We start from the raw sequence: 16,100 nt of genomic DNA on the forward strand, positions 1-16,100 counted from the left end.
AGACACAACTGAGCTACTGAACTGAACTGAACTGAACCCATGTATATATATGTATGTGTGTGTGTGAGCATGTGCATGTTTTTACTTGATAGGAGTGTGCAACCAAAAGCATTCTGTAGACCACCAATGGTGAAAACACACTGCTCTCTTGTGTCTCTGATGGGCCTTATGTGTCTCAGCTGACAGGGGCTTTCACACTCACTATCTCCTTTGACCCCCACAATAAACCTTGTGGGACAGGTCTATTCCTATTTTTCAGATAAAAAATTGAGCCCCAGAGAGGTTGGAGAACTAGTTTGAGGTCACACAGCTTGCGGCTCTGAGTCTGGAACCCAGGGCTCCTGACTTATCTGGTGAACTGGTCAGGAGCACAGTCCTGGGTTTGCACCCAGACCATGTGGAGATGAGCCCTGGCTCCTCCACCAACCTCTGTGACCTTGAGCATGTTCCTGAATCTCTCTCTCTCGCTAACCCATTTCTCCAACTGTAAAACAGGAATAAACAGTCCTGCTTCACAGGGTACATGTGTGCTAAGTTGTTTCAGTCGTGTCTGACCCTTTGCCACCCTTTGGAGTATAACCCACCAGGCTCCTCTGTCCATGGGATTCTCCAGGCAGGGATACTGGAGTGAGTAGCCATTCCCTTCTCCAGGGGATCTTCTGGACCCAGAACTGAACTTGGATCTCTTATGTCTCCTGCATTGGCAATCGGGTTCTTTACCACTAGAGCCACCTGGGTACTTGATAATTCGATTAATTATACACACAAGCCATGCTGATGCCTGGCACATGGTAAGTACTCCATAGATGCTCACTAGAGTGATGGGACCCCACAGGCCTGCCCACAGAAGGGGCACCACTGTCCCCCTCAGATGATGGGTCTGGACACTCACGGCAGAGGCGCGGAGTCCTCCAGTCGACGGCCACCCCGTGCTGGCAGCACTGGTGGGCATAGGCGGACACGCTGGCACAGAAGCATTCACAGTCACCGCCCCGGCTGCACCCACACGTGTCTGTCAGGCAGTTGGAGTAAAACCAACTGACGTCAACCTGGAGGAGATCAGAAGTCAGAGGTCAGAGGACAGGCCCTAAATGTTAGCCCTTCAGCTTCTGGGCTGATGCCACTCAGCCCCAGGGAGCAGCACAAGCGTGAAGGATGGTGTGTGCAGCCAGTGTTGGGTGAGGGCAGAAGGCAGGCAGCTCAGAGGGAAATGTTAACTCCGTGGACCGGGCAGACCCGGCTTTTGAGAACTAAGCTCTCTCCTTTCTGGGCCTAGGCTATAGGATCCAGGGCTTCAGGGTGTGGCTGAGAAACAGACATGGGGTGTGAACCCCCAGCCAGGGCCAGAGACAGTCAAGACAGGTCTGACAGCAGCCTTCGAGGCCCCCGAGGGGCCCGTGCAGAGCTGAGCACCAGCTCTCTTCTGTCTCCACTGAGGGCTGCTGCTGCAGCGTGAGGGGTCTGTGTTCACCATTCAGAAGAACAGCCTGATAGGGAGGAAGAGACATAAGGAGAAAGGCTTGTAAAGGGCACAGAAGCTGTTTGACTGTCGGTCTGTCCTGGGTCATCCGAGGAAACAGGACAGAGTCATCTGAAAAGGCCAGAGGCAGGGGAATGGCAGAGGTGAGTCTCCCCTCTAGATCAAGGCACAGCAGAGGGTTTCAGGGCAGAAGGGACTCCAGGGAGGTGGCGGTGGGGTGGGGGGGGGGGGATCTCAGGAGCAGCAAAGCCCGGCATCCACTCACCACAGGGTGGCAGGTCTCAAACACCTCGCTGAGCAGGACACTGCATTCCTTCTTGGCAAAGGGTTCTCGGAGAGGATTCAGGACACAAGTGTCTCGAGGGTCAAGGGTGTCTGGGCACTGAGGGGGCAAAGGCAGCATGGTTGATCTCCTGACCCCTCACACACCCGCTGCCTGATGTGGTGGAGGGACTCCTGGAGCGGCTCCCTTGAGGCTGGCCTCCTGTGTTCATGTCCTTGGATAATCCCCTGCCCTTGAATGTGGGAGGGACCAAACTGACAAGCCAACAGGAGATGGGAAAGGTGACGCGTGGATGTGGTTATGTGTCAGTGACTGCATATGATCATGTTACGTAAGCCTGCAGGGCCCATCTGGCTGGAGTCCCTCTCTTGCTGACTGTGAATGGCACATGGCAGGAATTGTGGGTGTTCTCTAGGAGCTGAGGGTCATCCTGGGCCAACAGTGTGCAAAAAAATGAAAGTTCTCAGTTCTCTCAGATGCTGTCAACAGCCACAAGAGTGGCTGGAAAAGGAGATCCCTCTCCAGGGGCACCTTCAGATGAGAGCCCAGCCCTGGCTGGCACCTTGACTTGCAGCCTGTGATACTGTATGCAGAGAACTGAGTCTGAACCGTGATTCTTGACCCACAGAAACTGTGAGATAATCCGTGTGTGTGACAGGATGCTGCTAAGTCTATAGTTATGTTGTTATCCTGCTAGAGGGGACGAATACAGATCACCCTGATGTCTGCTGAGCCTCCATCCTTGGGCCTACATTGTCACTTGAGCCCCCCAGAGTATGCCCATAGGAATTACTGAGAGAGAAATAACATTAGGGGGTGGGTAAAAGGAAGGAAGTAATGAAAGTTAATCACCCATTCAGCTTCTCTGTTAAAAACACACTTTTTTGAGGCTTTGAGAAAAGATTTGTCCCACCTCAGGATTTCACTGAGCTCCATGCCATGACTAACTGCTCCCCTAACTCCAGTCTATATAGGCTTCTCTCTATCTACTCTCCAACAGAGAATCAGGAACGGAAGATCACTCAGTCCAGGAAAGGCAAATGTGTAACACTCGCGTCACCACTCTCTAATGCAGCATCCATGGCAGACATAACTAATCAATCGCAGTTCTTCCAGATGAACCTGACACAGTGTTGGCACTTCCCAACATGGCTTCCTAGGCAGCCTCATCTGACTGATCAGGTTTGTCACACGAGGTAAAACGTATCCACCATTCCTCTTCCAGCTCCTTCACTTCACAGAAGATCACAGAGAAGCTGGGGCTTATTCAAGGTCGCCAAGCAAGTCCCTGGATGGTCTAAGACAAGAACCCAGGTCTATTGCTCTCAGTTCAGTGCTGTGTCCCCTCACCGCTCACAGCTTGGCAGCCTCAGTCAGACATCTTCCAAACCTCAGAGACATGTATAATTTCTACCTCTGATAATATTGTCCACCCTCTCAGAGGTCTTCTCAGATACATTCAGCCATCCAAATATTGTCTATCCTTTAAGTACCACACTAGTCCCACCACCTTCAGGAAGTCTTCTCTGATTGCCTCAACCCATGTAGATCTCTCTTGGTCTCTCCTCTGTGCTAGACCTATTGGCACAGAGATGGAAAAAATGGTCCTGCTTCAATAAGCCTCATCTTCCCTACTGGGTGGTCACCTCTCCTAGGGCAGAGACTCTGTCTCCTTCCCAGCCTCAGCTCTCCCACCAGGTCTTGGTCCAGGGACTGACTTGTGAGATGGGATGACGGTGCATGTTCTCAGGCCACAGGGCTGAGGATGCCAGGTCAGAGGCTGACAGTGGGTTGTGGGAGCAGCCTTGCACCGATGTCCTTCTGCCCTGACCTGTGACCAGGTTCTCTCAGTGCTGACTAGGGTCCATCTGGGTGAGAGGAGTGAGCCAGCTTGGAGAGGCTTTACCTCAACTGCAGCCCAACTGCCACCAAACTCCTGGGGGTTAGTTAATTCTAAGTTCTCTGGGGTCCTCATCTCGTTGACAGTCTTTAAGTCAAAGTTCCCACAGAGTCCTGCCAGCTGGCCCTGAAAGAAGAGAGAATGATCAGTCTCAGGCATTCCCAGGGTGAACCACAGGCGGGGTTGGGGGGTGCGAAGGTGGCCATAAGCCTACGAGTCTGTCATGGGCCTAGAAACAGCTGCTGGGGTCACAGAGTGCAGAGAGATAGGAGAGTCAGAGAAGGGGCCCAGGGAAGGGTGGGGCAGAGAGGACAGAGGTATGATGCTCCTGGCTTTTTGGCGAGGGTACAGCTCATGCAAGGACACCCAGGGGCTCCTTGGCTCTAAGAGGAGCACAGCACTGATGTGGGTCACTGCGCACGTGACTACCTGCCACTGTGGCCCAGCCTGGACGTGCACTGTGGTTCTCTGGTCCCATAAGAGCGTGATGTGCTCCCGTGGGAAATGCACCAGCGTGAAAAACCCTGCCCGCCACGTGTGGACCTGCTGCTTCTCGTCCAGGAAGCTCTCCGGGCTCTAGGGGGACAGAGATGGGCATTCTTGAAGCCAGAGCATCCCCCAGCAGCTGGGTCAGCTGGGCCTGGCAACAAGTCACTGCCCAGCCCCAGGAGTTCACCAATTCCTCTGCTTCCCTCATGTCCTGACAGTGACCTCTGGGTCCCTGGCCATGACCAAGGAACTCAATCTGGGCTGATCACTCAATGGCTCCAAGAGAAAGAGCTGTGATAAGGAAGCCAGTCCTTAACCCTCTTCTGCCCGCTTTCAACCAGCAAACTGTCCATACAACCTTCCCTGCACCAGGCCTTACGGGATTTCCTGAGTCGTCATCGAAGATAATGAGTGAGTTCCCCACGTTGATGGAAATAAATTTCCTGCAGATGATGCCAGAGCTGTAACAGTTTACATTTTCTACAATCACAGAGAAGCTGAAATCCGATGTGCTCTGGGGAGAAATAAGTTAGCGCAATAAACCAGGGCAAGAAGAGATTTTGTTGAGAGGCACGGGGTAGAAGGATGCAGACTCTGAAGAGGTTTTCAACCCACTCCTGCTTCATATGAGTGGTGTGACTTTGGGCAACTTACTTCAGTTCTCCGAAGCTTAGTTTTGTTTTGGGTGCCTGGTGTATGTAGGGACTCTCCAAAAAGTGTTTGATGAATGAATATATAATAGGGACGACTGGTGCTGACGGGAGTGTGAGGGAAGGAGCACTGTCTTACAGACACTGATGATGGTAGTGTAAGCCTTTTTGGAGGGCAATCTGCTCCATACACGGAGAAGGCGATGGCACCCCACTCCAGTACTCTTGCCTGGAAAATCCCATGGATGGAGGGGCCTGGTGGGCTGCAGTCCATGGGGTCGCGAAGAGTCAGACACGACTGAACGACTTCACTTTACTTTTTCACTTTCATGCATTGGAGAAGGAAATGGCAACCCACTCCAGTGTTCTTGCCTGGAGAATCCCAGGGACGGGGGAGCCTGGTGGGCTGCCGTCTATGGGGTCGCACAGAGTAAGACACTACTGAAGCAACTTAGCAGCAGCAGCCGCACCAGACAACATTCTAAAGGGATAACTTTTATAGAAATTCTACTTCTAAGAGTCTAGGGACACATCTACACAAGTATTCATTGAGTAATTAAATACTGGTGGATAATAAAACAAACTAGAGCACATCCTTTCTGTGGAATTCTACAGAAAGAAGAGAAATTTACCAACCATATGAGAAAATGTCCAAAGTATACTATCAAGTGATGAAAGCAGATTGCGGAATCCTGCTCATGTTCCTGCAGGATTCACTCCTGTCTGTTATGAGCGCTTATTCAGCAGGCAACAGGAACAGAAGAGATGCAAAGAGGGATATTCGTTTTTAATATATGCCTCTCCATTGTTTTAAATGTGAGCGAAGAGCATGCAAAGCCTTTGAGATTTAACAAATAAAATAAAACAAGACCTATCACCTTTGTCTTGTGGAATCATTTAAATTATATGAAAAACCCCAGCACAGTGCCTGCGCCATAGATAGGGCTTATTTCATAAGAAGTATTGAAAGTGAAAGTGAAAGTCGCTCAGTCGTGTCTGACTCTTTCTGACCCATGGACTATACAGTCCATAGAATTCTCTAGGTCAGAATACTGGAATGGGTAGCCTTTCCCTTTTCCAGGGGATCTTCCCAACCCAGGGATCAAACCCAGGTCTCCCACATTGCAGGCGGATTCTTTACCAGCTGAGCCACAAGGGGAGCCCATAAAAGGTATTACTATTACTATTATTTGATGAGATGGACAGGCCCTTAGCCAAAGGGCCTGAGGCCTCTCCCACCTGCCCTGTTGGTACCCTCTTCTCCTCCTGGAGGGGATCCTGCCTTTAAGATGCTCTCCTACATCACCATTCCTTTTCCTCTGCGTGAGCTGGTGGCTTTAACACATGACTCCTTTACACACCAACTCTCCAGTCAGATTTCTTGGTTCCAGCTTGACCCCAATTCTGTCACTGACTGTGTGCGACCTGGGTGAGATGCCAACTTTCCTCAGCCCAATTTGCTCCATCCCTAACATGGGCTCAATAAACTCTGTCATTTAGGGTTGCTGTAAGAATTAAGTGAAATAATGCTTTAAAATGGCTTGGTAGACCACCCAGCATCTAATGAGAGCCCAGAAAGTATTCGTTTTTACTATAAACCCATTGGCACCCAAGAAGGTTATAATGGTGAGTGGACAGGCATTGGGGTATTTATAACTGGTGGGCTCTGTCCAGCCCTGATCTTGCTCCTCAGCACCTCTTTGAGGCTCTGAATTGCCAAACACCAGGGCTTAGATCCTCCCGCCCCAACCATCCAATTATGCATCAGCTGCTCTGGGGACCCATGGAGCCAACTGTGCAGACATACGCAGGTGCTCACCTTGACCAGGTGCACTTTGCACGCCCCCACGAAGTCAAATGGGAGCCCATCAAACGTGCGGTAATGCCGGTCACCATAGGCTGTGCAGGTGGAGGCACAGGGGTGGAGGGTGCACTGGAACGAGCCGCGCTGGCACACGCTGAAACACACGCGCCCAGACCCCTCACAGGGTGTGCCCCGCCCCCACCCTGAGCACCCACAGTGGGGCCACTGCCCATCGAGTACCCACTGTGTACCCCTGGGCTGAGTGTCAACAATCATCGACCTCCAACAAAGGCCCAAAGGATACGAGGGTGGGTCCCCATTTTATGCAAGAGACACTGGGGTTCAGAAAGTTAAATCAATCAATAACAGAGCCAAGACTGACCCAAGATCGATTCAACTCCAATATCCACACTCTCTTTGCCACTTCAATCATTCATTCATTCAACAAGTAATAAGCATCTCCCATATCCCAGGCATTATTCTAGGAGTCTGAGCTACATCAGTGAACAAAACAGCAAAAAATCTTCTGCCTTTGTGAAGCTTGTATTCTAAAGGAGGAAGATACACACTAAATAATAAAACATAATAAGTAAGCATGAGTAGGTAACGTGTGTGTGTGTGTGCACAGTCGTTCAGTTGTGTCCGACTCTTTGTGGCCCCATGCACTGTAGCCCACCAGGCTTCTCTGTCCATGAAATTTTCCAGGCAAGAACGCTGGAGTGGGGTATCATATCCTCCTCCAGAGGATCTTCCCAACCCAGGGATCAAGCCTGCATCTCCTGCATTGCAAATGGATTATTTTACTGCTGAGCTACCTGGGAAGCCCCAAGTAGGTAATAGTTAGAAGGTAATGAGTACTATGTGGGGAAAGGAACAAGGTAAGGACTGGGAATGTGTGTGGGGGTGGGTTGCAATTTTAAATAAGATGGACAGAAGGACAGGTGAGCAGAGATTTAATGGGTGTGAGAAAATTATGTATATGGATATTTGGAAAAACAGTGTTCTGGGCAGAGGGTACAGCTTTTGCAAAGGTCCTGAAGAACATTCTGGAAGACAACATGGCTAGAATAGAGAGAGTAGGAGGAGAGGAGGAACTTGGGTAGGTAACAGAGATTCCGATCCCGTAGGTCCTAGAAGACCACTGTAAGAATAGTAGCTTTGCTAGCAGTGAGAGAGGGAGTGCTCAGAGGATTTCATCATGGGAATAACATGATCTGAATGTCCATTTTTTTCATGCACATGAATGTGCATATACACTCACATGTGCAGTCTATGCATTTTGAACATGTACTGACACACATCCATATAAATACACAAACACATCATCACGGTTACAAATACACACGCACACACATTCATATACACGTATGAACAAACTCACATTGATATTTATAGTCACAGAAACATTTCCTCAAATTCTTTCTATGCATATTTGTATATATACACAAACCCCTACGGAGCACACAATCACACAAGATAAATATGAACATGGTTGAAGGGGGAATGCTAGACTGTACTCACAATCACACATCCCATATCCACTCTCAGCCCCAACAAAAAGTAGAGGCTGGATGGGGCCCTCACTTACCAGGAATGGCAGGGAGACATGACCTGGTCCCCAGGGTAGTACTCCTTCCCTTTCCAAGCGCATGGGCACTCCTCTGGCAGAAAGCAGGCATCCCCATGTCTGAGCAGGCTGTAAGGACACAGTGGGCAGATGGTCAGGAGGGCACCCTTCCATCTCTGCCACCTGTGGACGACCTTGTGGCCACATGGATGCCCTGGGATGGCTTCTCAGCATTTACCCTGGAAGACAGTGAACATGTACCTACCACCATCCTGCTCCTGCCCAGTGAGGTTCAGAGCTACCTCAGCAACTGGAACATGAGAGGCAGGCTTGGCCCAGGTCAGAAGTCTCTGCCATCCATCGGGAAGCAAGGCTCAGCTCTACCAGCCACACCCCCCGGCCAGGCTAGATGCCAGCTGTCCCGTGGACACTAGCTGTACACTAATGAACACACCATGGGCATGGGCATGGACCCTTCTATGCAGGTGGCTCATGGAGTAACTAGGAGACTTGCACTGGAAAGAAATGTGAAAGGGAATTTTTCAGGAAGATGGAAACTCAGATCCACCTGAAGGAATGAACAACTCCAAAAGTGGAAAATATGGTGGTAAACATTTTTAAAAATTATTTCTTAATTTCTTTAAGAGATAACTGAGCATTTAGAGCAAGATTAATGTCAACTGGACATGAGTTGGTCTGCCCTTGTGACTCAGCTGGTAAAGAATCCGCCTGCAATGTGGGAGACCTGGGTTTGATCCCTGGGTTGGGAAGATCTCCTGGAGAAGGGAAAGCTACACCACAGTATTCTGGCCTGGAGAATTCCAGGGACTGTATAGTCCATGGGGTCACAAAGAGTCAGACACGACTGAGTGACTTTCACTTTCACTTAATGTCAATTAATTGTGGGGTTTCTAACACAGGTAGAAGTAAAATGTATGATAATAACAATAAAAAGGACAAGAAGGAAGTAAATGAAAGCAGGCTGTTGCAAGTAGTCTACATAAAGTGGGAAAACATCAATTCATAGTAGATGGTGATAAATGAAAGATACATATTGTAATCTTTAGAGAACTACAAAAATAAAACAAAAAATATCAGGATATAGGAACGTCCCTGGCAGTCCAATAGTTAAAGACTCTGCACTTTCAATGCAGAAGGCGTAGGTTGGATCCCTGGTTGGGGAACTAAGATTCCACATATCATGCAGTGCAGCCAAAAAAATAATAAATTAAAAAATATATAGATTAAAAATACTAATCTATATATTTTAAATGAAATAAAGGAGAAAAAATAGGAGACTAAAGTTACTTAACCCAAATAAGAAAGAAAAGAAGAAAAAACAAAGACAAATAACAAATAAGATTGTAATGTTAAATTCAACCCAATTATTAAAGGCAAATGCATAAACTGTCTAATTACAAGGGAAAAACTGTAACACTGGCTAAAAAAGCAAGACTCAACTGTACTCTGTTTCCTAAAGATATAGTTGAAATATTAATATAATAGCACAAATAAATGAAAAGCAAAATGATAGGAAAAGATACCATGTAAACACTAGTTACAAGAGAGACAGAGTGGCTATATTAAACTTACACAAAGTATACTTCAAGACAAATAACATTAACTCTAATAAAAAGGGATATTTCATAATAATAACAGTCAGAGATTTCCCTGGTGGTCCTGTGGCTAAGACTGCACTTCCAATGCAGGGGGCCTGGGTTTGATCCCTGGGCAGGGAACTAAATCCCATATGCTGCAACATAAAAAAAAAAAAAAGAAAAAGAAAAAAAGACTCCCACATGCGGCAACGAAGATCAAAGATCCCATGTCCACAACATGTCCTGGCATAGCCAAATAAATAAATAATTAAAAAAAAAAATAAGCATGTCGCTGTATGGCAAAAATCACCACAATATTGTAAAGTAATTAGCCTCCAATTAAAATAAATAAATTAATTTTTAAAAGATCAGTTTATCAGCAGAACATAAGAATCTTAAATGGGTATGTACCAAATATCAGAGCTTCAAAAACAAAAGCAAAAACTCACAGAACTGAAGGAGAAAAAAGACAAAAGCACAATTATAGTTGGAGATTTTAACATTCTTCTCCATTAATGATAGAACAAACAGGCAAAAAAAATTATCATTGACGTGCCTATAAATTTGACAACTTCTATGGGATGAACAGCAAAAACACTAAATATCTATAAATAATTCAATGACAAATGTGTAAACCTCTGGGTGAAAACTAGGAAACACTGCTGAGAGAAATTAAAGAAGGCCCAGGAAGTGGAACAATGGTGACCTACTTGCAGATTAGAGGACCCACTAGTATGAAGACGTCAGTTCTCCCAAACTGATCTATAGGTGCAGCACAATCCCAATCAAAATTCCAATGGCCATTTTGTATAAACTGACAAGTTTATCATAAATTTACATGGAAATTCAAAAACCTAGAAGTGTCCAAAAAACTTTGAAAAGGAACAAAGTCAGGGCACTATCAACTTCTGATTTCAGGACTTACTATAAACCTTCAGAAATCAAGACAGAGTGATATTGGCCTAAGGATAGACAAATAGATCAATGAAACAGAAGAAAGAGTCCTGAAATAGACCCACGTTTATACAGTCAATTGATTTTTTTTTTTAAGTGCCAAAACAATTCAACAGGGAAAATCCTTCTTAAATGGGACTAGAACCACTGGATATCCATCAGAAAAAAATACAATGAAGTGACTCCATTTTATAGCAGATACCAAAATACAATAATTTTAGATCAACTATAGACCCAAATGTAAAAGCAAAATTTATAAAGCTCCTAGAGGGTATATAGAAGAATATCTTTGGTATTGTGGCAAAGATGTCTTAGAACACAGACAGCATCATAAGGAAAAAATTGCCAAGGTAGATATCACCAACATTTTAAACTTCTGCTCATCAGAACTGTTTGGACATATTAAGACTTTTTAAATAAATGAACAGGCAAACCACAGACTAGGAGAAAATATTTGTTATACATATATCCGAGAAAGGACTTGCATCCAGAATATATAAAGAACTTCTGCAACTCAATTTTTTAAAAAATCAGCTAAATAAAAAGTGAGCAAAAGACTTAACTGGACACTTTACAAATGAAGATATGCAAATGACCAAACAACACATGAAAAAGTACTCCTCACTAGTCACTAGGGAAATACAAATTAAAACCATAATGTTATTTGACTACGTTCTCACTAAAATAACAAAAATGAGAGAGCCTGAAAACATCGAGTGTTAGTGAGGATATAGAGCAGCCAGAACTCTCACACGATGAGAGCGTGAAATAGTACAAATTCTTTGGAAAATAGTTTGGCAATTTTTTACGTAGTGAAATGTACATCTACCCTTCCACTCATTCCACACTGAAGTGCTCTTCCAAGAGAAAGCAACCTTATTTAAAATAGCCCAAACTGCAAATAACCTAAATATGTATCAACATTTGAGTGGATGATTTAATTATAATATATTCATACAATGGAATACTACTGACCAATAAAAAGAAGCAAACGACTGGGAAATGCAACAATGGATCAGTCAAAGACATATGCTAAGGAGAAGTCAGACATCAAAGGGTAGATACTGTATGACTCTATTTTCATGACGTTCTAGAACAGGTAAAGCCTATTTATGCCAAAAATAAAGAACTATGGTGAAGGGGTACGGGGAGATACCAACTGGGAAAAGACATAGGGCACAATAAATTTTTTGAGGGGGAAGAAGCATTCTATATCTTGATGGAGGTGTGGGTTACAAGAGGGTATAAATTTGTCAAAGCTCAGCAAACTGTATGGGGCTTCCCAGGGGGCACTGGTGGTAAAGAACCTGGACTCTGTGGGAGAGGGAGGGGGGGGTATGATTTGGGAGAATGGCATTGAAACATGTATAATATCATATAAGAAACGAATCGCCAGTCCAGGTTGGATGCATGATACAGGATGCTTGGGGCTGGTGCACTGGGATGACCCAGAGGGATGGTACGGGGAGGGAGGTGGGAGGGGGGTTCAGGATGGGGAACATGTGTATACCCGTGGCGGATTCATGTTGATGTATGGCAAAACCAATACGATATTGTAAAGTAATTAGCCTCCAATTAAAATAAATAAATTTATATTAAATAGAAAAAAAGAACCTGCCTGCCAATGCAAAGAGACACAAGAGATGCAGCGGCATTAGATCCCTGGGTTGGGAAGATCCCCTGGAGAAGGAAATGGCAACCCACTCCGGTATTCTTGCCTGGAGAATCCTATGGGTGGAGGAGCCTGGAGGGCTGCAGTCCACAGGGTCGCAAAGTCGGACACGACTGAAGCGACCAAGCACACGTGCACAGCAAACTATATGCTTACGATCTGTGTGTTTTACGTATATATTGATTGGAAGCTCCATATTTAAGCCAGGGGGTCATCATTTTGTTGAGGATGCCCCAAAATGTCAGTTTCTGGAGGAATTTTTTTTTTTTTTTTTTTTGCCCAGCCAATTTTCAGGATTAGAATCCTCTTCCCTTTCTGACCTGGGAGGCAAAAACTTTGATGTCACCATCCCAGGAACCAAGCCGGGGAAGTGGGCTGGGCCCCAGTTGGCTTTCACTCATCTCCCTGTCGTCCCTCTGCATCTCATCCCTGCCTCTGTCCCCAGGATCAAAGTCTCTGATTTGACTTTTCTAGAAATTCTTACTGTCTTTCTCCTGCTGGATGGGGTAAGGGAATCCGGGCATTTAACTGCTCCTTACACAGACTTGCCACTTATCCCACTGTCTTGCTCCCACCACCGGCTCTTCTGAGATGCCTGGAGCGTCCTGTTCCTGAAGCTGCCAACACCAGGTAGCCTGCTTCTCCTTGGCCTTCCCCTCTACAAGCATCAGCGTCAACCTCTGCTCTGCAGGGTCAGTTTCTACGTAGCCACCCTGGTTCCTTCTTCAAAAACTATTGGCCTATCTCATGCCACTGTCATCCCATTCTCGTTCCCTTTGTCCCTGGTGATTTATACATTTTTTTTAACTCCATTACCAACATTTCATTGTGGTTGCTAGAGGAAAAAATAAAAAAGCATGTGGTTATGTTCTACCTGAGGCCATTTAACCTTTCTAAGTCTCCGTTTTTCTCACAGGTAAAAAGGGGATAATGACACCTTCCTCCGAAGGTCATCAAGAGAATTTAATTATAGACCTGGGCACACTGCCTAGCACTTGGTAGATACACGATAAATATTGGTTTCTTGTCCTTCCTTTCCCCATAATTGAATCAGACACCAGTGATGGACGGCTCATCACCTTCCATCTTCACCCTCAGGCCCTTCCTTGGCACCCACCATCCACGGCTCCCTCTTGGGCTTTTGCAGACCTGCGTGTATCCTTAGCACCTTCTGTGTGCCCACCACAGACAGGAATATGCAGGGAGGAGCTCTGGGCCTCAGTTTGTGGAGCTCTTTCTCCTTAACTGCTAAGGGAGTCTCTCCTCAGGGGCATTTGCAAATGCATAGAATCCAAGTAAAGGAAGACAGTGCTATCACTCACATAGAGTGCTTGCTGCTGCTAAGTCGCTTCAGTCGTGTCCGACTCTGTGCGACCCCATAGACGGCAGCCCACCAGGCTCCCCTGTCCCTGGGATTCTCCAGGCAAGAATACTGGAGTGGGTTGCCATTTCCTTCTCCAATGCATGAAGGCAAAAAGTGAAAGTGAAGTAGCTCAGTCCTGTCCGACTCTGAGCAACCCCATGGACCGAAGCCTACTGGGCTCCTCCATCCACGGGATTTTCCAGGCAAGAGTACAGGAGTGGGTGCCATAGAGTGCTTACTCTGTGCCATTTTCCAGATGAGGAAACTGAACCTCAGGGAAGTTAATTGGCCCACCCAGTAAGAGGTGGAATCAGGACACAAGCCTGACTCCAGAGTCCATGCTCCTAACCACTGTGCTACATTGCCTTGTGACCCCAGAGCCCTTGGCTCAGCATCAAGATGCAGAAGAATTGGGAGCAGCACAGAGAGCGCCAGATGCCTGCAGGAGCCCAGGAGCAATACACACACCCAGAGATTCTACGAAACACTAGGAGGGTGGCAGGGGGACCAGGGACCCAGAGGGGCCCAGGCAGGGGTTGTTACTTATCACTGGGAGCCCTAGCCCAGCTCCCAGGAGAATGTTCCACGATGCCAGGAAGTGCCTGTCCTTCCTTTACAGTTGAGACTGTAGCAATTTCCCTTTGACAAGCCCCTGTGGAGTGTGGAAACTCCTCAGAGGGCATTTAGCGCAGAGCATGAGTCACTACAGCAAAGATGCCAGGAGCTGATAGGGGTTCAACACTAACAAGGGGAAGAGGACAAGGTTCTCTGGAGAACTTAGTGCGAGCAGCTCCTCACAGCTGTTGTCTTCATCAGATCTCACTAGAGTCCTGCACGGTGGGTGTTAACTGCCCTCAAGTCACAGAATGACCAAACTCAGGCTCATAAACATTAAGTGACTTTTCCAAGATCACATAGCTAGTGACAAACACTAAGCCCTCTGGGCTGTGGATGCTCTTGGCACAGCACCAGGGCATGGATTGAACTTTGAGAGGCTTGGAGCAGAGGAAGAGGATTCAGGTACTGTCCGTTCAGACTAATCCTGCAAACAGCAGTGGGGCCTCACAGGCAAGAAGACTGTTGCCCAAGTGGTCATGTCACTTGTCAAAGGTCACCCAGCCCTTGGAAACCTTCACATCCTAGCCTACCCTTCACAGCCTGGGGATTGAAAAGGGAACCCCACTCTGGTTTCAGGATCTTTTGAGTTAAACTAATCCCTAATGTCAGGCATTGCTTTAGAGGCTTGCTCTTCAACGTATGGTCCCCAGACCTGCAACATTGGCACCTCGTGGGAGCTTGTTATTAATAGAAATGCAGAGTCTCAGGTCTAGGATCCTGTGCGAGTTCTCCAGACCTCACCGGGGTCCCTGGTGGATGCCTTTGTCTGGGAAAGGGCAGGCTCATGACCTATATCATGACCTCTGTGAAGAGGACTAGACCCCAGGCCTCCCAGAGCCAGCATGCTCTAACCGAAGGGTAGGGTTTGGACTAAGCAGAGTTGGATTCGGGTCATGGATCTTTGGGCAGACCACTTCCCTCCATCCAACCCTTGGCCTCAAATTCCTCATCTGCAAAATTGGAAAAATGATCCTCCCCCTCCTTTCTCCCAAGGATGCTCTGAGATTGAAAGACATCATTATACCAAAGTGTTTTATAAATAGCAAAACTCCAGCTGAATGTTCCCTCCCCTCTGCACACTAGAAGCCCTGATCCTCTTCTCACTTTCTCTGGCTGCCAGGCCTGGCCTGGGACTCCCAGCTGAGCACTGAGCTCTGCACAGGTGGAAGGACGCAGCCCCATGCTGCCAAGTCATGAGACGAGGCAACCAGCCATCTTCTCAGCCTAGACCAGCATCAGGAGTGGGCAGAGTGAGGCGCTGGGCCCTTGCAGTCACCTTGGCAAGCAGAACACCCATGAGGCAACCCATAAAAGTCAGGTAACCCATCACAGCTGTGATGGCAGCATCTCAGACACCTAGGAGGGAGACCGCTTCCACTGGGTGAGGCCTGAGCCCTAAACATGGTCAGAAATTTGCAGGGATGAAGGCTAAGAGCTAAACATGGGTTTCCTCTCATGGTCTTCAGCCCATGAGACCTCTAGGGCAGGCTCGGCACCCACCCATTGTGTCCTCTTCAGCACCTCATTTAATTCTCACAACCATTTCTTGAGGTAGCAGGTATTATTATTATTCCCATTTTTCAGATGAAAAGTTGAGCCTCAGAGGAGTGAGGCCCCTTCCTTGTCTAAGGCCACACATTGGTGAAAAGCAGAGGGAGGTAGACACCACTCAGGCTTGGCTTCCCACCCTCCTGTTCTTTCTCAGATTCCTCACTAGTTATA

General features: G+C 47.1%; 1 protein-coding gene across 1 annotated transcript in view; it reads right to left on the reverse strand.

The window, feature by feature from the left end:
• The window catches only part of OTOG (otogelin), an 86,234-nt gene that overhangs the window by 44,719 nt on the left and 25,415 nt on the right, over positions 1–16,100 (reverse strand). The window contains exons 24-30 of the mRNA XM_061440662.1: positions 8,195–8,302; positions 6,622–6,760; positions 4,532–4,666; positions 4,093–4,239; positions 3,670–3,789; positions 1,746–1,862; positions 893–1,049 (exon numbers count right to left, since the gene is read on the reverse strand). Coding sequence (XP_061296646.1) covers positions 893–1,049; positions 1,746–1,862; positions 3,670–3,789; positions 4,093–4,239; positions 4,532–4,666; positions 6,622–6,760; positions 8,195–8,302 — 923 coding nt within the window. The remainder of the gene's footprint in view (positions 1–892; positions 1,050–1,745; positions 1,863–3,669; positions 3,790–4,092; positions 4,240–4,531; positions 4,667–6,621; positions 6,761–8,194; positions 8,303–16,100) is intronic.

The sequence above is a fragment of the Bos javanicus genome, chromosome 15 (genome assembly GCF_032452875.1).
Source record: "Bos javanicus breed banteng chromosome 15, ARS-OSU_banteng_1.0, whole genome shotgun sequence".
Lineage (NCBI taxonomy): Eukaryota > Metazoa > Chordata > Mammalia > Artiodactyla > Bovidae > Bos > Bos javanicus.